The sequence below is a fragment of the Rhinopithecus bieti genome, unplaced genomic scaffold, assembly GCF_001698545.2.
Source record: "Rhinopithecus bieti isolate Rb0 unplaced genomic scaffold, ASM169854v2 scaffold_2314, whole genome shotgun sequence".
NCBI classification, from domain to species: domain Eukaryota; kingdom Metazoa; phylum Chordata; class Mammalia; order Primates; family Cercopithecidae; genus Rhinopithecus; species Rhinopithecus bieti.
Genome location: NW_016803781.1, coordinates 2,510,992 through 2,534,436, shown reverse-complemented (window position 1 = coordinate 2,534,436; position 23,445 = coordinate 2,510,992). Strand labels below are relative to the sequence as shown.

The 23,445-nt window shown below is 38.4% G+C and overlaps 1 protein-coding gene across 1 annotated transcript in view; it reads left to right on the top strand.

Annotated features, from left to right (window-relative positions):
- GRK3 (G protein-coupled receptor kinase 3) overlaps positions 1-23,445 on the top strand; it is a 164,743-nt gene that overhangs the window by 94,088 nt on the left and 47,210 nt on the right. Inside the window, 6 exon segments of the mRNA XM_017853173.1 lie at positions 10,135-10,236; positions 12,470-12,544; positions 16,248-16,291; positions 16,293-16,307; positions 20,996-21,047; positions 22,805-22,896. Of these exon segments, the coding sequence (XP_017708662.1) occupies positions 10,135-10,236; positions 12,470-12,544; positions 16,248-16,291; positions 16,293-16,307; positions 20,996-21,047; positions 22,805-22,896 (380 nt within the window).

Sequence of the window (23,445 nt, the reverse complement as noted above, 5' to 3'; positions counted from 1 at the left end):
CCTTAAATTAAGCCTTATACTAGGTTTCTCTGTTTTCAGGATATAATTCTTAACTATCATTATTTACCTGATTTAATCATTAGATTTAAAATTCTGTGCCATGGCATATATGTTCAAATTCAAACCATTTAAAAATGTGACAGATGGACTTCATGTAAGTTGGCAATGGTTCTGGTACTAAAAATTGTAGTTGTTTTTTCTGTTTACGTAACCTGCTTAGTATTGACTCTCTCTACCAAGAGGGTCTTCCTAAGAAGAGTGACATAATTATTTCCTCTTGTCAACAACTTGTGACATGAGATTTTTAAAGGGCTTTCTGTGAACTATAATATTGTAATTTTTCTAAGTATATTCAAAAGGGTAACAAAATTATGTTTATATACTAAATCTGATCAGGAAAGTAAGCCAGGAAAAGTTGATGGTATTCATTAGGTTTTAACTGAATGGAGCGGTTCCTTATATAATAACAATTGTGTAGTAGGGATAAAACACTAACTTAATGTGTATTCATTTTAAATTTTCTGTATTTTAAATTGCCAAGAAAATAAACAACTTTGTACATTTGAAGAGTTTTCCAACAGCTTTTCGTCTTCAATGTCTTAATGTGGAAGTTAACCTTTACCAAAAAAGGAACTTGGCAAAACAGCCTTCTAGCACACTTTTAAAATGAATAATAGTAGCCTAAACTTAATATTTTATAAAGTATTATAATATTGTTTTGTGGATAATTGAAATTAAAAATTCTCATTAAAAAAATGAAGTGATATAAAGATATAGTTAGACAAACAAAAGCTGAGGGATTTGTCAATAGTGGACCTGCATGACAGGAAATACTAAAGGGAAGTACTTTAGTCAGAAGAATAATGATCCAGATGGAGATGCAGGAAGAAATGGAGAGCATGAAGGGTAAATATGTACGTAAAATGTAAATGAATATTGACTGTATAAAACAATAATGTTGTGTTTCTCGAGCTTAAAATAATCTAGAACTATATTTCATGACAGTAGCAGAAAAGGCAGGGGAGGTTTATGAAGTTAATATTTTAAGGTTCTAGGATTATTGGGGATTAGTGTAAGTAATAATTTTAGTATAAGTAATAATTTCCATTGGATTGTAATCAGTCAGGGATGTTTATTTTAATTTCTAAGGTAATTTATAAAAAATAGTATATATAGCCACGCGCTGCATAATGATATTAGGCCAGCAAAAGACCCAGTCTTTTGACAGTGATCCCAGAAAACTGTAATACTGTATTTTTACTGTACCTTTTCTTTGTTTGGATATACTTACCATTGTGTTACAGTTGCCTACAGTATTCAGTACGGTCACATGCTGCGCAGGTTTGAATCCTAGGAGCAATAGGCTACATCATATGGCCTAGGGGTGTAGTAGGTATACCATGTAGGTTCTTGTAAGCATGCTCTATGATGTTCACACAGTTATGAAATTTCCTATTGACACATTTCTTAGAATGTATCCCTGTCATTAAGCTCCACATGACTGTATATCTAACAAGTTAAAAGAGGGAAAAATTAAATAAAGTAACATTTGCTAATCAACAGAAGGGCAAAAAAAGAAATATAAGTAGGGCATAAAATAGGTGGGTCAAATTGCAAACAAAGAGTAAGTAGCTACAAATCTATTTAAGTAATTACATTTCATGTAAAGGACTAAATACTCTAAGTAAAAGATAAGGTTTTTCAGCCTGGATAAAGAGCCGACCCTCCCCCAATATACTGCTTACAAGAGATATAGTTTAAACAGAGGGATGGAAAAGGTGATATAATACAAACACTAACCAAAGCAAAGCCAGCATAAGTACACTAACATCAGGCAAACTATGCAATAATGCTGCTTTGAAATAAAGATGTATTTCTTAATGATAACAGGGTCAATCCAACAAAAAGATATCACAAACTGAAATCTGTATGTTACAAATAACATCACTTCAAATAATAAAAAGCAAAAATTGGCAGATACAAAATGACAGATCTATAATCCCATTGGGAGATATTAACACATACCCTTCTACAGCTTGTAGAACAGACAGACAAAAAAATTAGTAAGGATATAGAAGATCCTAATAGATCATGACTAAATTTGACCTAATTGACATATGTAAAATGCTGCACCTAGCAAAAATAGAATTCACTTTCTTTTTTCTTTTTTTTGAGATGGAATCTTGCTCTGTTGTCTGGGCTGGAGTGCAGTGACATGATCTCGACTCATTGCAACCTGTCTCGCGGGTTCAAGCAATTCTCCTGCCTCAGCCTCCCAAGTAGCTGGGATTGCAGGTGCCCGCTACCACGGTCAGCTAATTTTTGTATTTTTGGTAGAGACGGGGTTTCACCATGTTGACCCAGGCTGGTCTCAAACTCCTGACCTTGTAATCTGCCCGCCTCAGCCTCCCAAAGTGCTGGGATTACAGGCGTGAGCCACCGGCACCCAGCCCACATTCTTTAAAGTACACATGGAGCATCAGAATAGATCATGTGCTGAGTCCTAAAGAAAGCTTCTACAAATTTCATGATTGAAATTGCTTTGAGTATGTTCTCCGACAACAGTAGAATTAAGCTCAAATTTAATAACAAGAGTTAAACTAACGAATCCTTAGCTACCTGAAAATGAATATACTTCTAAACAATTTGTAAGTCAAAGAGGAAAGTAAAGTAGAAATTAGAAATTATTTTTAATGAAAATATATTTAAGAAATGATATATACCATTATTATTAGTGTGGTGTATCTTTATCCTAAAACATTTTAAATGGTCAAAAGAAAGCATACCATGACTGGGCCTGCCTGATATAAGTCATCCTTGCAAAAATTTGAAAATTGGAGGAATATTCTTTTCTTTCTCATTTATATATGAAAAGATACATAAAAATATACATACACATGAAAACTTACACAATTATATTAATGTATTTTTAGGAAGAAGGGTCAAGTTATGATGTACATTTACCATAATGTAAAAAAAGTAAGCTAAATCCAGAAGGATTTTACTCAGTATAAAGTGACCTGATTATTTCAGTCTGAATCATAATCAGGCCTTTTATCTGGATACGTATCACAGCTTGATCTGTCATAAAAAATTTCTTTCTTGTGTTTCTAAAAGCTTCAACTCTCCCATTTCAGCATTTACTAAGTCACCTTGTCAAACACAGGGAAATCTCCTTTAGCAGATAATTTTTGCTGGGTTGAAACAGATGGGCAATCTACTTGTGGTTATTTCCTAAGTACTTATTGCAGATACGGTGGTGATTGCTGCTGATGCGTTTCCATTTGAACTTGAAGCATTGGTGTTTCTCTTAGCTGGCGTCCTCCCCAGCTCTTCTCACCTCTCTTCTGGCTTGACACATGGTGGGTCTGGCTCATCAGATGATCCCCTTGGAGGATGCTGCAAAACTCCTCAGCAACCTGCTCTGTGTTCTTTCACTGAAGATATCCTCCACTCTTGGGGCTCAAGTGCATTTCTCTAATTAAATTAGTGCAGCCTTTACACATTGAAGTTACCAGTAATTCTTCTCTGACCCCTCATTTTTGTCAGTTTAGTAATTTTTCTTTAATTTCTGCTTGTTGATTTGTGACCCCAATATCTAGAAAGCTCTCGTCAGGTATCTTGAAATGTACATTTTGTACATTGTTTTTCCACTTCCCTGTGTCCCCAAACAGTTACCCATTTCTCATGTTAAAGTTCTAACTGCGTATCCTGGCATTCAGAGTAGCTTTACGCTACTTATTACCTACCTCTCCCTGTTTATTTTTCACTATCTTCTTACGCAGAATGTCTACATTGGCCAAACCTGACTAACCGGCATTCCCCAAATCCAAGCCTGTTCTTTTTGTTACTTTACTGTGTCCTTTCCCCAGCTTAGAATGCTGCTTCTTCGCTTGTTGGAAGCCCAGCTTTCTGTAAGGTCTAGTTCAATATGGAAAATTTCTACATTTTCTAGCAAGTCTGTGCAGCTGTTTCCGTCTTCTGTGATGGCTGACTCCTCTGATTCTTACACTGTTGTCTAAGGCTCATGTCATGCCTACCACGTGCCTGCTGCTTGTGTGTGTGGTCAGCATTTGCATCTCGACCATTATTTGACTCATCAGCAGAAGACCTAGCTAGGATCTAGGTGCAACGGTGCCTCTCATCTGCTGTGGCATATGGGGCAAATGATTCCCTGAAGTATCTACCTTATATCAGACCCTGAGCTTACAAATGCAGACTCTGTCCCTGTACTTGAGGCTGTCATAGTATGAGGGCTTCATATCTGAGCTTCAGTTACCTCATCTATAAAGTGAGGCTAGTCATTGTCTCCTGCTCACTTCACAGGCTGTGAGGTTCAAATAGGACACCAGGTGAACAATTGCTTTCAAAACCATAGTATCTATAATATGCTGTTCCGTTCTGTGCAGCATAGTGGTTCAGAGTTCTAGGTGCTGAACTCTGACTGCCTGGATTTGAACTCTACTACTTACTAATTGTGTAAACTTGGGAAAGCTTTCTCTACCTGGGATTCCTCAGCTAAGAATTGGAATGATTGTAGTACCTGTCTTGTAGAGTGGTTGCGTGTATACGCAACACACATAGGACAGTGATGCCCCACAGTTACTGCTCCGTGTGTTGATTTATATACTTCTTGTTCCAGTTAGATTTTGAGGCAGCTTATAAAAACATGTACATTATACCTAGATTTAAAAATAAATAATGGAAAAGAGAAAATAAATATTATTCCAAGGTAAAGTTACTATATAGATTTTTTTCACTGGTTCAACCAATATTTATTTATTATTTTAAAAATTTCGAGACAGGGTCTCACTGTGTCACCCAGGCTGGAGTGCAGTGGTGCAATCATGGCTCCCTCTAGTCTTGAACTCCTGGGCTCAAGTGATCCTCCTGCCACAGCCTCCTGAGTAGCTTAGATAACAGGTGTGTACCACCACACCCAGATACTTTTTTTTATTTTAAAAATTTTTGTAGAGATGACGTCTTACTGTGTTGCCCAGGCTGGTCTTGAATTTCTGGCCTTAAGTGATCCTCCCACCATAGCCTCCCAAAGTGCTGGGATTACAGGCATGAGCTACTATGCCTAGCATAACCAATATTTATTAAACACCAACATCATGCCAGACATTGTTCAGATGAACAGATACAAAGAACGTATCTCTTTGAGCTTGTATTCTGGTTGAGAGAAACAGACAATAAACAAATAATAAATAAACAGGAAATGTACCCAGAAGTAAAAACTGCTATGTAATGACTCAAAACCTACTCAAAACTCGGCATATTGTATTGTGACTTTGGTGACTACTTTAGATTGATGGGTCAAAGACTGTCTAAGGAGATGACATCTCAACCCAGGTTTGATTGTTAAAGAGGTTGGTCTTTTGACGATAGAAGCTGGGTGAGCGGGAGAGCATTTTAGGCTCAAGTTATGGCCAAAACAGAGCCCCTAACATGGTAGGAAAGAACTGGGCATGTCTACGGAACCGAAAGAAAACTAGTGTGGTCTGGTTGTACTGCATGAAGAGAGGGGCAGGTAGTGTGAGATAAGATCAAGTTGAAGAGAGAGGCAGAGTTCTGGGGTCCAGAATAACACATTTACATTTTATTCTAATGCCCGTGGAAAAATTAAAACAGAGGACTATTAGGTGTCATGTTTTATAAGTATCAGTTAGGTCACGGTAATTGATATGATAGCTTCTACATCTCTTTTGATTTTATATCTAGTTGTTCTATCAATTGCTGAGAAAAGGGTGTTAAAATCTTCAACTCTGATTTTAGAATGTCTGTTTCTTCTTTTATTTTGACCATTTTCTCCACATTTTTTGAAGCTCTGCTATTGAGTCCATAAACATTTTTGATTGTTGTATCTTTCCATATGAAATGTCTCTATCTTTGGTAATATTCTTTGTCTTGAAATTGACTTCACTGGATATTAATATAGATGTAGACACTTCAGTCTTCTTATGCTTACTATTTTCATGATATGTCTTTTCTTATCGTTCCACTATCAATTTGTTTTTATATATAAAGTGTGTTTCTTTTAGACGGATATAAAAGTGTCTTGATTATTTTTTCCCTCATTCCGACAGCTTCTGCTTTTTAACGAAGTAATTTTAGATATTGTATTTATCCTTTGTGGAGTTTGCTGAGTTTCTTGAATCTGTAAATTTATATATATTTTTCTTTACCAAATCTGGGAAAATTAGGGGCCATTACTTCTTAAACGATTATTTTTCTACCTCAATCTTTCTTTCCTCTTCTTTTAAGACTGATTATATATATGTTTGATCTTTGGATATTATCTATCCTATGTATCCTGGATGCCCTGTCTGAGTTTTCCCCCAATATTTTTTCTTTCTTTTCTTTAGGTTGGATACTTCCTATGAATTTGCCTTCAAATTTATTGGCATTTTCTTTTGGCATCTCTAATCTGCTGTTACGTCTATCCATTGAATGTTTTATTTCAGATACTCTATTTTTTACTTCTGACATTTTTATCTGGTTCTTTTCATAGTTATTTTCTGCTGCTATTTCCTATCTTTTTATTCATTACATGAATATTTTCTGTTAACATCCTTTCTGTTATGTCCAGTTATAATAGCTGCTTTAAAATCCTTGTCTGATAATTCTAACATCTGGGCTATCTTAGATTGGTTTTCATTGATGGTTTGTCCTCTTGCATATGGGTCACATTTTCTGTTTCTTCATCTGTAGAATAATTTTAGCCTGTGTCTTGAACATGTGATTGATATATTGTGGATACTATAAACTCTGTTATGCTCCTGCAAGGGATATGGATTTTTTCATTTGTTTGTTGAAGAATACAGTTAGCTTGGCTTACTCAGACTCTGAGCCCTGTCCTCTCTGCAGTGGGGGAAGATGAATCTTGTTCAGTTCTTTAAGGCTTAGCTACGCTGCTTAGGGTCTGCCATGCTCATGTGTCATTATGGGGTCCACCAGGGATTTTGATGGGATTTATATGTAGAATTTTGGAGCTTTCCTTCTGTGGCTCTTTATTTTCCTCCAGGTTCTGTTGGATGCCCTTTTCCATTCTCTGCGTACCTTTGGTGACTCTTCAGTGCTTATTGTTTGTGTGTGTCCAGAATTGTAGTTGTTATCTCAGGAGGATTGTTCTGTTAGGAGTTAATTGGTTCTTACCAGAAGCAGAGCCTGAGTTTGTGTTATATTTTGAATGTAAAGCAAACATGATTTGCTGATGAATTGGATGTAGGGGGTGGTGGTGGCAGGGGCGTGGCGAAAGAGTGGAATCATGATTATTCGTTTTTTGGCTTAATCAATTGGGAGGATGATTTTACTCATTTTTGCGATAAAGAAGACGGGGAGAGGAGCCTGTTTGGCTGGAGTACAGAGGATGTGGAAGTTAAGGGTTTCATTTAGACGTGTTAAATTTGAGATGCTTTCTAGATATTCAACTGGAAATGTCAAATAGCTAGTTAGATATTTAGTATTGGGAGCTCAGGAGTCCTAGAGATCCAGACTTACTCATCAGAATATAATTGATATTTGAAACCATGGGACTAAATGGCTTTACCTAGGGAGAACTTAGCTGGTAAAGAAGGGGTGCCCCCAGCACCGTGCTCTGAGGCAGTTCAGTATTTGGAAGTCAAGCAGAGGAGAGGAACTACCAAAGGAGACCAAGAAAGAGAAGCCTGGAGAGGATAAGTCACAGAAGTCAGAGAAGAATGTTTCAAAGAAGGCGTCAGTGGACAGCTGAGTTGAATGCTGCTGAGAAGTCAATAAGGTGAAGAACGAAAGAGAGAGCGTTGGATTGGGCCAGGCAGAGATGACTTCACTAGACCATGTCACTGCAATGGTGGTGGAACAAAGGATGGACGCAGAAGCGGAGACTATGACACCTGTGGACCAAAAGTGCTTGTTCTTAGGGCTCAGCTTATTTAGGCTTCCAGTTCAGCTGGGAGCTGTGTAACCACCAAAGCAGAAAGGGACCACCGGTCTGTGAATATTTATTATTGATGATAATGTTTCTATCCTGCACCAGGGAAGACTTTTCACCTTGAACTTAGACCTTTCCCCGCCCAGGTTACCTGGACAACCAAACTTCCGGGATCAGAGATGGCATTTGCTACATATATGCTGCAATAGGACATCTGTTTAGAGCTATTGGGAGTCGACTGCGTGGTCTTTAATCAGTGGTCTTACTGATTATAGAAAGTGAATACCAAATTACAGCCACAGATGCTTTAGGCCCTTACTTTGCCTTCTAAGAGCTACCTTTTCTGTTGCTCAAGTTGGAGCTTAGAAGGCACAAGGCTCTTAGTAAAGACAGTGTTGTGGTTCAGAGCATCATTTACCCAGAAATGATGGGATTTGACTGTTCATGGGAAGGAACTTCCACAGAATGAGCATTTGTTTAACCAGGTGTCAGTTTGCTTTGTAGGTTTCTTGGAACATAGACTTAAATTTCATTACACTTGTTTTCAAGGATCATCATTCCATGAAGTCTTATTATCTCTTGAGGTTGTTCTTATGTAGAGGCAGAAACTTTTGCCTTTGGTTTAGTTATAGTCTACCATTTTATCCTAGCGTTCTGGCATTAACCTTTGGATTTGCCTAAAGGAAAATACAACAAAAGGAATCAACCAAGCCAAAAATCTTTGATTTATTTTCCAACTCTCCTTCAGATTTTGGTATCTGGCTTCTGTTACTTTGCAGCTACCATATTCACATCTGGTATGGCGCTTGAACGTGTTAGACTTGTTCTCCTGAATTGACTAAGGATGATTAAGCCCTGGTCTTTTGGCTATGTTGACATTACTGGACTGATTCTTCGTTAAGATGGTCTTCTCCTGTGGGATAGAGTATCAGCCTTCCCCAGCCTGCCTGCCTTTATGTCAGGTTTTATTGTCTTTTTCAAGAAGACTCCATGTGAATTTCAGCCATCACAGTGTAACACTGATGATCTTTCAGGACAGTTAAGATGTTCCTGGTAATTTCTCAGCGTGTGAACCATATGGGACCTCAGTGCTTCATGTACCCTTTTTCCCTCACCTGCATGACTGTGCCCTTATCTTTATTAGGAATCTAATAAATAGGATATGCTGGTTTTGATTTCAAAACTGTGAAGGCCATACTATAAAGTAAAAGGTAACCTTTATTTCTGTTTAGTTGGTGCTCTCTCTCATGGGCGTAATTAGTGCCAACTTTAACATACCAAAATAAAGAGTGCTCAGGTCAATATAGTAAGTGGATAACTGTTAGAAACCTTCTTTTCCAAAAGTAAGTCATATGTACTAATCAGTCATTATAGTGAGGATCTTTGTGTCCGTCTCCCTCCGAGCTTCATAGATCATCTATGTTTTCATTCTCTTCTTGTCTTTTGGATTAAAAATATTTCTGTAAATAAACTGGGAACAATTCTGAGGTCCAGGACCTTCTGTTACCAGGTTAGAGCATTGGGAGCCATTTCCACATAAGGCAAATATTTGTAAAGCACAGTCTCATTATTTAGTCATTTTTAACACCAGCCAGGTTACCTTTCCTGAATACAGCAAAGTACACGATTTGAAGTCACCTGCCTATTAATCCTTTTATAGTGCACCTGAGGTTCCAACCTGGAAAGCCAATGCTTTCATCTGTGGGTTAATTCCTTTCTATAATACTTATTTGCTTTAGTTGATTTTTGAAAAATCTCTTTGCAGGAATTCTGGCAATATATTTTTTTCCTCCTTGTAGTTTTGGAACACTGTAGTTGAGTGAGAACATTCCCTATCATAACTCCTAGAACTGAATTACAGCCAAATTGAAATGATTTGTGCTTTGGAGAGGAGAATTGGCAAGGATGCATGGTCTATGGCTCGTGTATTGTAAGATAATTGTAACCATGGCAGTGTGTGTTTCCTAATATTATGTTTCTACATTTAAGTGATGAGAGTCGTCATAGGGAAAAAATCCACTTGTATGTTTCTAGTTGAATTTAAATTATTCCAACTTCATTATTACAACATTAGAAGTAGCTGTTTCCTGTGGAATAGCTGGTTCAGTAATTTGCTTTATCTCATGTGCAAGTGGTTTCTGCCTGGGCCAGTAATATATTTTAATAAGGCAAGTTTCCAGGAAGACATAACCTAACTATGATAACTTTAAAAAACCTAGATAAAAGAATATGAAAAACTTGATAATGAGGAAGACCGCCTTTGCAGAAGTCGACAAATTTATGATGCCTACATCATGAAGGAACTTCTTTCCTGTTCACATGTAAGTATTTCTTCTAACTCTGTTACTTTAGTACTGATGAATATGGGACCATGTTCAGTGTTTCCAGAATGAAAATAAAACAGTAGAAAGGTGTTTACAATTGAAAAATGCATGCCCGGGATGGAACCCATTTCTTCTGCTTTGTCATTTGTTTCCTGGTAATATTGGCACGACGTGTGTTGCTTCATGTAAGCTTAGTTCATTTCCAAAAGCTGATACTTTCACTGCAAAAATCAATGAAATAAAATCGCTAATTTACATCAACTGAAGAAAAAGTTAGTCTCAAATCAAGACATTCTGAAGGAAATTAAGCTTTGTTATTTTAAAATGAGCTATACTTTAACAATTAAGCTAATCAACTATTGATAAATATACATTTTAAATGGTCTCTTTGAATGAATAAGCTGGCTTATAATCATTATGTTAATTTTGTCCATTAGTAGTTAAATAGCAGTTGTAATATTTTTTTTTCTTTTAAATCTAACTTGGTCATTAGGATAAACTAGGTTATTAGGAAATTATTCTACCAGGAGTAACTGGAAGAAGATTTATCATGTACTATCTCTACAGTAGGAATGTTTTCCAAAGTGCGGCCTGACAGTCCTGGCCTGCTCTGTCAACGCAGTAGCCACTAGTTGCACGTGGCAATTTACATTTAACTTTAAATTGACTGAAGTCGGCTGGGCGCGGTGGCTCAAGCCTGTAATCCCAGCACTTTGGGAGGCCGAGACTGGCGGATCACAAGGTCAGGAGATCGAGACCATCCTGGCTAACAACAGTGAAACCCCATCTCAACTAAAAAATACAAAAAACTAGCCAGGCGAGGTGGCGGGCACCTGTAGTCCCAGCTACTTGGGAGGCTGAGGCAGGAGAATGGCGTAAACCCGGGAGGCAGAGCTTGCAGTGAGCTGAGCTCCAGCCACTGCACTCCAGCCTGGGCGACAGAGCGAGACTCCATCTCAAAAAAAGAAATTAAAGTCAAATGGGAGTAAAAATTTAATACCTCAGTTCCTTATGAGCCACCTTTCCAGCACTCAGTGGTTACATGGGGCTAGTGGCTTTTGTACTGGATGGCACAGATACACAACCCTCCCATCGGTGCAGCAAGTCTTATTGGACAGCACAGGTCGTGGTCATGGTGTATTTTGGTGCTTCTGTATTCACTGTTTATTTACAGTTCCTACTGACATTTGCATAACTGTGGCTAAAGAGGACATCTCTTTCTTGTGGCATGCACTGCTCTGTTCCTTGGACCCACCTGGCTTGGTGAAGAAATTTCTGGGCCTAGGACTAATTGTTGCCACTCCCTGCCTTGCTGCCTCAGTAGGGAAGGACTGAACGCTTGAAGAATGCCAGATGTTCAATGGGAAAGCCTCCGAAAACTTAGTTTTTATGTAGTTCAACAATTTACAGGGTGTTTATTCGTATGATGGTACTTTTAAGCCTTCTTATTGTGCATTATTAAAGAAGACACAGTTTGAAGTTTGGAGTGGGGAGGATACCCTTTTAATTTTTATCAGTGGAAGCTCCATTGTTTTTGCCCTCGCTGGGGTTACAGTAAGACTTTCCTTAACTTAGAGCCTTTTACCATTATGGCTTGACTTTGTAATCCTGACATTAATTCTTAGGGGTATTTTTGTGTATTTTCTCTTATTTGGTAGAAATTTTACATTTTTACAACCCCATTATCAGTTTGTTGATGGATGTATTTAGGGCCCAAATAATCCTCCCGCCTCAGCTTCCAGAGTAGTTAGGACTACAGGCGCACACCACCATGCCCGGCTCATTTTTATTTTTATTTTCATTTTCATGGAGATGAGGTTCCACTATGTTGCCCAGGCTGATCGCAAACTTCTGGGCTCAAGTGATCCTCCTGCCTTGACTTCCCAAAGTGCTGGGATTACAGGCATGAGCCAGTGCACTGGCCTGATAATAGGATTCTTTACACTTTATTATCAGAGTGATCTTGAACCCTTCTGGAATTACATAATATCAGCCCCTACATGGTCATTCTTCTGGACATGTAGCTAAGAACTGGATGCCCAGAGGAACAAGCACTTGCTGGGATTGCCTGTAAATACTCAACAGATTTTTAAAGAGTGTTTGTTAATATAATTACCATAGGTTACTGTTTAGGAATTGCTGTGCTAAATTTATCTGTTGTGATATTATATAACATACACAGATTCGTTACATCTTATTGTTAAAAAATATTATTTTTGACATTTGATAGCCTTTCTCAAAGCAAGCTGTAGAACACGTACAACGTCATTTATCCAAGAAACAAGTGACATCAACTCTTTTTCAGGTAAGTTAAAATGATTCCAAAATAAATAGATAATATGTGCTTAACATTTGGTCTTGGTGACATTCTTTTTGCATGTGCAATTACACTAGAGGACTTGCTTTGTACAGACTGTGTTCTAATCTGGAGCTTTGTCTGGGACAATTTGAGTTTATTATCGCTTGTCTTCCCATTGCAAAGTGTCCTCTTACCAATGTGCTTCATAAAGCCTTTTCTGAAAAAGGCCACCAGAGCTTTGCAGTAACATTATGTTCTAGAAATCAGTCAAGATAAGCCATCAGAAAGTTTTTTTTCCCATTTGACATTCTAGCACCTGTGATGAGCAAAGACTCAACAAGATTTATTTTATAGTGCCAGGCTGTTGATACTTGCTGTGATTATCCTCTAGGGGAAATACGATTTATTTTCAAGATTCAGGAGCAAATGTTTGAGTGATCTTTGAGTCATGGGAAATTGTATTTTACCTTGGTTGTTCATATCTTGAACACAATACAGTCATATAGGTTTAAATGACAAGACTTGGAAAATCAAATTCCCCACTAATAGGCCTGTATATTTGGCATTCTTTAGATGAGGTGGTTTCACTTCCTCCCAAAAGCCTTTTCCATCCTGTGTTTTTTATAGAGGTGGCAGTGGTTTACAAGGACAGTCAGATTCTTCAGTGAATAAGTGCTTTTCATGTTTCTGTGAATTACAAGAAATAGAAAAGAATGTCATTGAGTAATGTATTGGTTTTAATAAATGAAAATAATCAACTCATCTTTTTCCTGGATAACTTGATCATTTAAAGGGAGGCAAGTTGACTTGGCATTTTATGATAGTGCTTATGCAAAACGAACTTGATTATTCAGCAGAGCAAATGCCGATTTGGCTCTTAGAGCATTTAGATACTAATAAACTGGGTGTTACCTTTCTGTGACAATAATTAGATGGACTTTCGTAAAATGTAATACCTGTCTGGATAGTAGTGGGCTATAAGCTTGGGTTATGAAATTCATTGACCTGACGTGGCTTTGAGTCCCAGGACCGTAGCTGGAGGAACTTGGGTAAGCTTCTCCACCTTCCTAACTTCAGTTTTCTCATCTGTAAAGTGGAGATGACACTGTACTCTCCCTCAAAGGGAGGTCTTGAGGATTCAGTGAGAAGGGTATACACGGGATGCTTTGTACGAGGCCCGTCCGTCACTGTGCTCCACAAATGTTAGCTATTATCACACATCTTACAGTCAGAAAGTACAATGTCAATATCTGCTTTCTGTTGTCTCCATGATACTTGAGTGTCAGAATTTCAGTTTTCATCAGACTTTGCCATGGTACGTAGACAGCCTCATGGTCAATTACATTTAACATTGCTAAACTATACCTCATAATACATGGGTGTAATTTTAGCTTCTACTACAACATAAATAACATTGGAAAAAAAATTGTTCCAGTAGAGATACAAAGACCACTAGAATTCTTTTCATACCTTCAAAAAACACTCAATTTAGAAGCAATTTCTTTCATATATCTTTTAAAAAACAGTTTACTGAGTTGTTTTGTTCATTAAAAACATAGTCAAAATAATTTTCTGGCTAAATGGATATAGAATGTGTATTATTCTTATTTCAGAGGTGAAGAAAATATTATAATGTTTATGAAAATAGTGTCTTAATACAATTCTATGTATTCTGTACCATCAGAGCATAATGACTAAGTGTAAGTGAAAGGTATATGTCTGAATGTCCTGTTTACAGAGGTACATTAACCAATAAAGTCAGTTGAAGTTCATAGTAAAACAAAACTTTTTAAAGTAAATACAAATGCTTTTTATTCAGTTCTTTTTGTTGTAAGATTGCCTTTGGAGGTAATTGCGTGCGTAGGTCCATTGGTGGCGGGCTTGGGAGTGGCCCTGGCTTGTGCTTGGGCCCTGAGCTCGGCTCTCAGCATTCTTAATCTTAGCGAATTCTCACGACAGCCTTGCAACTTAGATACGACTGTTCTCTTTTACAGATTAAGGGAACTGAGGATCAGAGAGGGAAAGTAGTCTGCTCCTGATCTCACTGTTGAACTCTGGCTTTCATATGCCTTAGCAAGCCTGCTGCAGTTCCTTCTGTTGAAAAGTGGCAGCGTGGTAGATTCTGTGTAGTCTTAGAAATTCCCAGTGACACTCATCTTTCACTTTATTAGCAGAATGTAGGGATGTTTGATGAAATATGAAAGAAAAATATTAATTGACATAATAGCTTTTATAAATAGAAAAATCTGTGATCTATAAATGTAGCCTTTTCTTAGATCTTTGAACATTTGAACCTATTTCGTCTCTTGACTCTTTTGAACCTCTTGAGACTTGTCGAGGACTTGGCTAAGATAGATGTTGTGTGTTTCCTGGAATCGTAGGATTTCAGAGCTGGAAGGAACTTCAGAGAGAGATAATTTAGCTTCCTCTTTCACCACGAAGGGGACAAAGTCCATATGGTTTTCGCAACTAGCTCTAGTGCCTTCCCCAGGACAGGGATAGTTCTGCAAGTTGGCGTAGACTGGCTCACCCCCCACCACCACCCCCTACCCCGTGTTGCCCGCCAGGCTAGCGTCCTTTCTGCTTGCAGGAAGCAAGGCTCCCAGAAGGACTGCAGCTGCCTCCCAGCTCATGTTTGGTTCCTGTGGCTTCTGCAGACTTCCTATTCTCGTCGCTTGGTTTGTACTGTTCCATGATGTAGTTTTTCTTTTCCTTTTTTTTTTTTTTTTTGTAAATTTTCAGAATGATCTGTGAAGACATAAAAAAAAGTTTAAATTTGGATCATTCAATGAACTGAGGGTGCCAAAATGTTTCCTAAAACTATCTAATTGACTCTGGGCTGAACTGTGAAATATTGGCACTTTATATTTTTATAGTTCTTGATTTTAAAAGTTCATCACATGGGAAAGGAAAGCTGATGCTGTTTCTTCAGTAATGGGTAAAGTGGCCTGAAGTTGAAGTAGATGGTAGTTGTTCTCCAGGAGGGCAAGAGCGCTGTGTATGTGAACCAGGAATCCTCGCCTTGACCCCAGTTTAGTCATGGACCTTCTCAGAGACCTTGGGAGTGCACTGCCTGCAGTCCGGTAGCCTTACCTGCAAGATGAGGAGTGAGACTGGATCAACTCTCCCTTGTGGTTATCTCTATGACTCTAAGAGATGGAAAATCAATAAATAAAATAGCTAATTAAAAAAAAATTTCACTTCATGGACCCATCAGCTTTGAGTTTTTAAAACTCAGTGCAAATTACAGATGCTTGTATTAGCTTACAAGTTGTGCCACATAACTTGTGGGGCCCAGTGCAACGTGAAAATGCAGGGCTCCTCATACAAAAATGATTAAGAATTTCAGAAATGGCAACAACAGATCCTTAAACCCAGCACCAGACTTTTCCGAGTCACACCTCCATGAAGCAAGCCCTGCTCATGGAATAAGTGTCTGTAACTTGCCAGGAGTCATATTAGGTTGTAGGAATATAGTGGCAAACAGGGCAGACCTGTCTGTGTTGTCTTCATGGAATCAAGTGGTATAGATAAATATTGACGAATCCATTAGTGAATATTAGACAAGCACGGAGAAGGGCAGGTACCAGGCACGATGCTATGGGGAGTACATAATTGGGAACTTCGCTTAACCTGAGTCTCATTGGTTTGTGTTTTTTTGATACGTTCCGATTCATTCAGTGTGGAATTTCTTTTCCATCTCTTCCAGCCATACATAGAAGAAATTTGTGAAAGTCTTCGAGGTGACATTTTCAAAATTTATGGAAAGGTATGAAACTTTATGCATGTATACACACAATTTTTTGTTGTGTATGTGTACCTCATCTTATGCCGTAAATGCTGACCTTAGAATGTGTGTTAATCATTCAGCAAGTATTCAGTGACCACATACAATGTGCCAGGCTTTGTGTTAAACTGTTTCCTCAGTACTTTACATTATAACTTTAGGGTTTGTCTATCTTAACATCTCTTTGACCTTCAATTTCTTAGCTTCAATATAGTCTAAAATATACACTGAGGAACCTCAATTTTAAAAAATATCTTATCGGGAGACCTTTGCTAATAATGCAAACTTGACTATAATTTATCTGATTCATTTGCTTGGATTTTGGAAACATATCTCCCAAAGTAGGACAAGCCTGAACTTGTTGAAAAGTGGCAGCGTGGTAGATTCTGTGTAGGAGATTTATGTAGGATTAGAATTTAAGGACATAGGTCAATGTCTGTTTATGATCGTGTACATCATTAAATACCTAATAAATATGTCCCTTGGTTACTCAAACTATATGACATGTTTATCATATAATATTCTGAAACTTTTAGTGACACCTATAAAATGTACAATTCATACGCTTTTCAGGCACCTACTGGTCAATTCTTCAGTTTTTGAGTATGTCTCTGTGACAATGCACCACTGAAATTGGACCTTCTAAAACAGAATCTGCATTGACACTGACTTTACGTTATCAGCTTGGCTAATTTCTAGACAATATACATGATGATTATATCTCATGCTAGAGCTTTCTGCAGCTGCTCAGTAATTGCACTTTAAGAACAATCGCTACTTTACTGTAGTTTTCTTCTCCACAAATTCACAGAATAAAGCAATGAAAAAGAAAGTTGTGCTGCAATTCTATTGGAGTTCAAGAGATAATTTTATCCTGGAGTAGAGTCAGTATGTTGGGAAAGTAATATTCATACAAATGACTGCACTCTTCTGAGTAGTAGCAGAAACTTTGCCAAAAAGCGCCACCATCAAGCGGAAAGGGTGGGCTGCTGGCTCAGGGCCGAGTTGCAGCCAACTCCTGAGCCATCTCCATGGCTGTTGGTCCTAAAATCTGACCTTTCCCAACTCTTGGGTAAACCTAACTTTTGTGTGATCCTTAGGGGAGAAGGGAGAGAGGGGAAGGTAATTAAAAGTGGGGATGAGGTTCTCCCATGGATATTTTATAACTTTGCCATGCATCCTTTCACTTGAAACCAGGCTCACAGATAGTAGTGATTTTCGCTCCTTGAGCCAGTCATTTCATATGCTTGCAGTAAATGCAAATGACGCTGTTTGCATTTTAGGCAAGCAGGCACACGGGATTTTCTGCAGCCATTACAATTTTCTATAAATAAATTATTTTTACAGTTGATGTGTTAATTTCTATCAAATTAGAAAAAAATTTCATGTCAGGTGATAAATTTGGAGCTTTGATTTTGAAAAGCACAGGGACTCCATCAATATGGTCATGTAGCCTTTGACCTCATTGGGACTGGGCACATGAAGGGCCCCATGGAAAAGGCGATTTTTTCCGTGACCACCCTGAGTCTGATGGTAAAGAGGCAGCCATCAGCAATGCAGGGCCATGTGCAATGTCTTCCCACCTTCCCTGAAGTCCAAGCAGGGCTATGAGGCTTAGTTACAGGTGAGGCAGAATTGGAGAGGGCAGTGGAGGCTTTCTGTCTTCTAGTTAAGAGCTATGTGCCTCATTCAGGCAGTGAACTTCAGTTGCTCAGCAGGACAACGACTGAGTCAGGAATCAGAGTTAAAAACACTTCTTCTACTCCACCCTTACTGCATCCTAGGCGTTTCCATGTCTTTAACCTCTGATCTTCTCTCCAAGATCCTTTTAAGTCATCTGCAAGGGTTCTAGCTACCTGAAGCCCTATAATTGTCTGGACTCTTTCCTTTGCCACAGTTCCCCTCCTGTCGAAGTGTTCCACTCAGTAACCAGGCATTAGTTGGGAATAGCACTCAAATAACCCCTGTGGAGACAGGACTGAGCCTAGATACTCAGGGCCATCTGTACTTCCTAAAGTGGAACTTGTTACAGCAAATCCATTCTTAGTGGGCAAAATATGTGGGCACTTCTCTCTTCCTTGTTTGTTAACCCTCCTCAGCTAGTTGTAAAATGTGTCAGATTTCCATCCCTGTCATCAGCTCTGGACTCCAGAATCTGTGAGAAAACAGGTATGAGCTAGCCCAACAAACCAAGTGAATTTCAAAGACCTGTCATAGATTTATAAATGCAGAGTGCACCCAAATGTGGTTTTGCCTTTTGCATGCACCATGCTTTTAAAAAATAGGTTGAAGTAACTCTTAGAAACTCTCAAAACATAATTTTAATTCACCAACTTCATCAGACATGTTAGGAGGCTCAGTGAAACACTCTTTGTGAGTCATTTTAGATTCATTGAAAAAAAGATGCTATTATAATTGCAGCTGTTCCTCTGCTTTTAATTTTTAATTTGATTATTAGCCTCAGAAATATTTGTTACAGATCCTTATTTTTTAAAAGGTCTATTGGTTGGGTGTGGTGGCTCACCCCTGTATTCCCAGCACTTTGGGAGGCTGAGGCAGCAAGGATTGCTTCAGGCTAGGACTTCGAGACCAGCCTGTACAACATAGCAACACCCAATATCTTCAAAATAAAATTAAAACTAATAGCTGAGTGTGGTGGTGTGTGCCTGTAGTCCTAGCTACTTGGGAGGCTGAGGCGGGAGGATCACTTGAACCTAGGAATTGAGGGTTGTAGTGAGCTAGGATTGCACCACAGCACTCCAGCCTGGGACACAGAGTGAAACCCTGTCTTCAAAAGAAAAAAAAAAAATTGTAAAGCTCATTAAATGAAGCCCCTAGGAAACTGTGATATTTGGATGTCTTTAAGGCATTCCAGTATGATGCTGATATTACCTGTAACTGCCTTCCTCCCTTCCTCCCTCTCTCCCTGAATCCTGTGTCTGTGTAATGAATCATGCCAGGGGCAAAATGAGATCGAACCATCAGCACAATGTTCTCTACTTTTAAGAAGTATTCAATCGCCAGGCGCGGTGACTCACGCCTGTAATCCCAGCACTTTGGGAGGCCAAGGTGGGTGGATCACGAGGTCAGGAGATCGAGACCATCCTGGCTAACATGGTGAAACCCCGTCTCTACTAAAAATACAAAAAAAAATAGCCGGGTGTGGTGGCAGGTGCCTGTAGTCCCAGCTACTCGGGAGGCTGAGGCAGGAGAATGGTGTGAACCTGGGAGATGGAGGTTGCAGTGAGCTGAGATCGCATTACTGCACTCCAGCCTGGGTGACTTTTTTTTTGAGACTCTGTCTCAAAAAACAAAAACAAAAAAAAAAAAAAAAAAAAGATAAAGTATTCAATCTAGAATGCATTTATTTTGAAAATAGTTTAAAAAACAAACACCTGGCCGGGAGGGTAGCTCATGCCTGTAATCTCAGCACTTTGGGAGGCCAAGGAGGGTGGATCGAGACCATCTTGGCTAACATGATGAAACCCTGTCTCTACTAAAAATACAAACAATACAAAAAAAATTAGCTGGGTGTGGTGGCGGGTGCCTGTAGTCCCAGCTACTCGGGAGGCTGAGGCAGGAGAATGGTGTGAACCTGGGAGGCGGAGCTTGCAGTGAGTGGAGGTTGCGCCACTGCACTCCAGTCTGGGGACATAGCAAGACTCCATCTCAAAAAAATAAAAAACAAAAAAACCCACCTTACAGATGTGTTGCTCATTAATAAAAAATGTGATCAAAATGTCTTTATTAAATAGATACAGGATATATCTTTTCCTCATAGATAAAGAAAATACTCATCAAGCAGTTGAGTGAATTGTGGGAGCATGTCACTGTGATGAACTTATTGCTTCTTGGGATTCTAGACTGAGGGTTTCTCTTCTATGCCACCTGTGTCTTTGAGAGGCCATACTAAATGTTGATTAAGACGATACATGAGATTCTTTTGGTCTGGGTTCAAATTCCACTCTCCCACTCTGTCACTGTGTGACCCTGGGCAAGCCTCTGAACATTTTGATGCCTTGGTCTCCTCAGCTGTAAAATGGGGATCATGATAGTACCTGGCTGTAGAGTCGGTAGGAGGAATACATGAGCAGGCCTGGCACGTGGCTACTCTTAGAATTATTGTAAACATTAATTTTTTGTCTTAGAGCTGTGCTCTAAAAGCCATGGCTATCCAATAGGGTAGCCAGTAGCCAAATACAGCTATTGAACACTTCAAATGTGACAAGTCTAAATTGAAATGTGCTTTTAAGTGCAGAAAACACATCAGATTTCAAAGACTTAACATAGTAACAAGAATGTAGAATATCTCATTAATTCATATTGATTTCATGTTGAAAGAATTTTTTAATATATTGGGTTACATAAAGTACATTATTAAAATTACATTATATATGTGGTTCATATTATCTCCCTATTGGTCTCTGCTTAATCAGATAAAAGTGTTACCATAGCCTATGATAATTAAAGAAGAAACATGAACTGTTTCATCTGAATCATGAAATAAAGCCATGAATATTGGTAAATGCTCTGTGAAAAAGGGTTTAAGAAAACTTACTTTATTTGACAAGCTACCCAAGAATGCCGTTCTAGTCTGTCTTACAGTGTTGTTTTGTAAATCCAGTTAATTTAATATTTAACTTTTTAGTAATTATTTTATTCTCTTTTAGTGACAAGTTCACTAGATTTTGTCAGTGGAAAAACGTTGAATTAAATATCCATGTGAGTATCACTCTTTTCTTTTTTCTTTATTTAAATAAAACCTTCCTCTGGCTTAACCTCATGAGAAAATACTTGATTCTGGAACGTACTCCCAGAGGGTCCACTGCCCAAACAGATGTCTCTCTTCCAGCTTTAAGTACTAAGCATTCACCCTCCCATGCTTCCTTATAAACAATTGGAGCTTTAATTCTTTTTCATATTCAGATGAGAATGTGCTTATTTATGTAAGAAAGGATATTTTAAGCAGTAATTGACTCTTTAACAAAATAGTAGTAAAATACAAATCTTTTACTTAATATAACTCCTTCATGTCCTTGCCTTCTGCCGTTCTGGTAGAGTTCCTTTTCTTTTTCTTATTATTAGATGTAGTAATACAAATTGAGTGTCATAATAAAAATAATGACATCTTTTATCAGACCAAGGCTTCATCTTCTTTTTTATCATTTTGAGAGTGATAAAAGCAATCTTCCAATCCAGGCCACGTTCTAACACGTCATCTCCTTAGTGTTGCATCTACTTTAAGTTTTCAATTTCAGTCATTCTTATTGCATCATCCTTATTGCAGTTTGAAAATGCCCACATTTCTTTGCACGGTCTTTCTTACCTTCTGTTTTACAATCTCCCTTCTCATGGGCTTGCAATTGGGCAAAACAATCAACTGGAATTTTTTTTTTATTTTATTTTATTTTACTTGAATGGTATTGTTGGAAGAGCAGTTTTGTTTTCTTAAAATATTTTAAAATATTTGCTCTTTTGATCTTCACTAAAAGGCCAATAAATGATCTTTTTTTTTTTTTTTTTAATTTCTAACCTCCTTTCCCCATGATATTTCCTGGAAGGATTTAGAAGCAAGAGGCAATAACACATACCCTAAAAACCCCTTATATCTGCTCTGGTTCTTTCATACACTTCTGCCTCGGGAGACCCTGTGTCCTTGTGGACTCTGAGAATCAAACGTGAATTCTGTGGCCCAAATGCAGGTTTCTATACAATGTTTAAGGTTGTTTGGGGGAACCCGTAAAGAATCCCACCTTTAATTTTCCAGGATATGTAAAGTAGTAGGTACTTGCTATTGTCTTATGACCTCTTATGTGAAATGTCAGATTCACTATCTGTCTTTGTGCCATTTCACATTATTAAATCTAATGATGAAGTGGGGCATTACTGAGATATTATTGACTGAAGGAAAGTGCTTATGAATACAGCCTCTGTATATACTTTACTCACATTTAGCCTTGTTTCACGCTCACATGGCCTGCATCTGTTGGGTTTCCTGATCATATGGCCTCGTATCATAAACACATAGACGCCCCTGACATGGACTCTCATTTTTCAACTCTGATAGTTCTGATAGTTCTTGGAAGCACTGGATTGTTCCCAAACATTAGGCTTTGGAGTAGCTAAGGCTGCTTTTCATTTTGATTAGACATTTCGCATTCACTTGTCTTCAAGGTATACATATTGTAATCTGGGATTTGTGAGAATGGAGAAACAGTTCGGCTTGGTTCCACTCCATCATCTTCCCTCGTGCCTCCATTTGATGCCTCGTTTATCCTGGAGGTGGAGCTGAGGGAGTCTGTCAAAAGTCTTGCTCCTGGGGCATCTCATCCTTCAGCTTAAAGACTCAGTCATGAAAAGGGTAGATCCCTAAGTCAGATTGCTATTTTAATTACTGTCTATGTTTTGCGTGAAAAAATATTTAAAACACCATAGCTTTATGTAATCTTATGTTTTCATTTTGTGTTTGGATTTCCCAGTTGACCATGAATGAGTTCAGTGTGCATAGGATTATTGGACGAGGAGGATTCGGGGAAGTTTATGGGTGCAGGAAAGCAGACACTGGAAAAATGTAAGCTTTCAATGTTCATATATTTTACTGGCACTATTAAGATTTTAATATTTGCATGAAAAGAAAATTCCTATAGAGAAACGTGGAAACCTATGACATTGCTTTTGAAGTACTTTACCTCCAAAAGAAATTAAACTGTAGGCCGGGCGTGGTGGCTCATGCCTGTAATCCCAGCACTTTGGGAGGCCGAGGTGCGCAGATCACGAGGTCAGGAGATCGAGACCATCCTGGCTAGCGTGGTGAAACCCCATCTCTACTAAAAATACAAAAAATTAGCTGGTGTGGTGGCGGGCCAGCTACTCTGGAGGCTGAGGTGGGAGAATGACGTGAACCCAGGAGGCGGAGCTTGCGGTGAACCGAGATTGCGCCACTGCACTCCAGCCTGGGCAGCAGAGTGAGATTCTGTCTAAAAAAAACAAAACAAAACAAAACAAAAAAACAATTGACCATTGCTGAATTCACAATTCCTAGCTGCTAGATATATACATATGCCCCCATTATCAGTCATAGTAAAATTTATTTATATCCATCTGCTTTATCATTTATTTC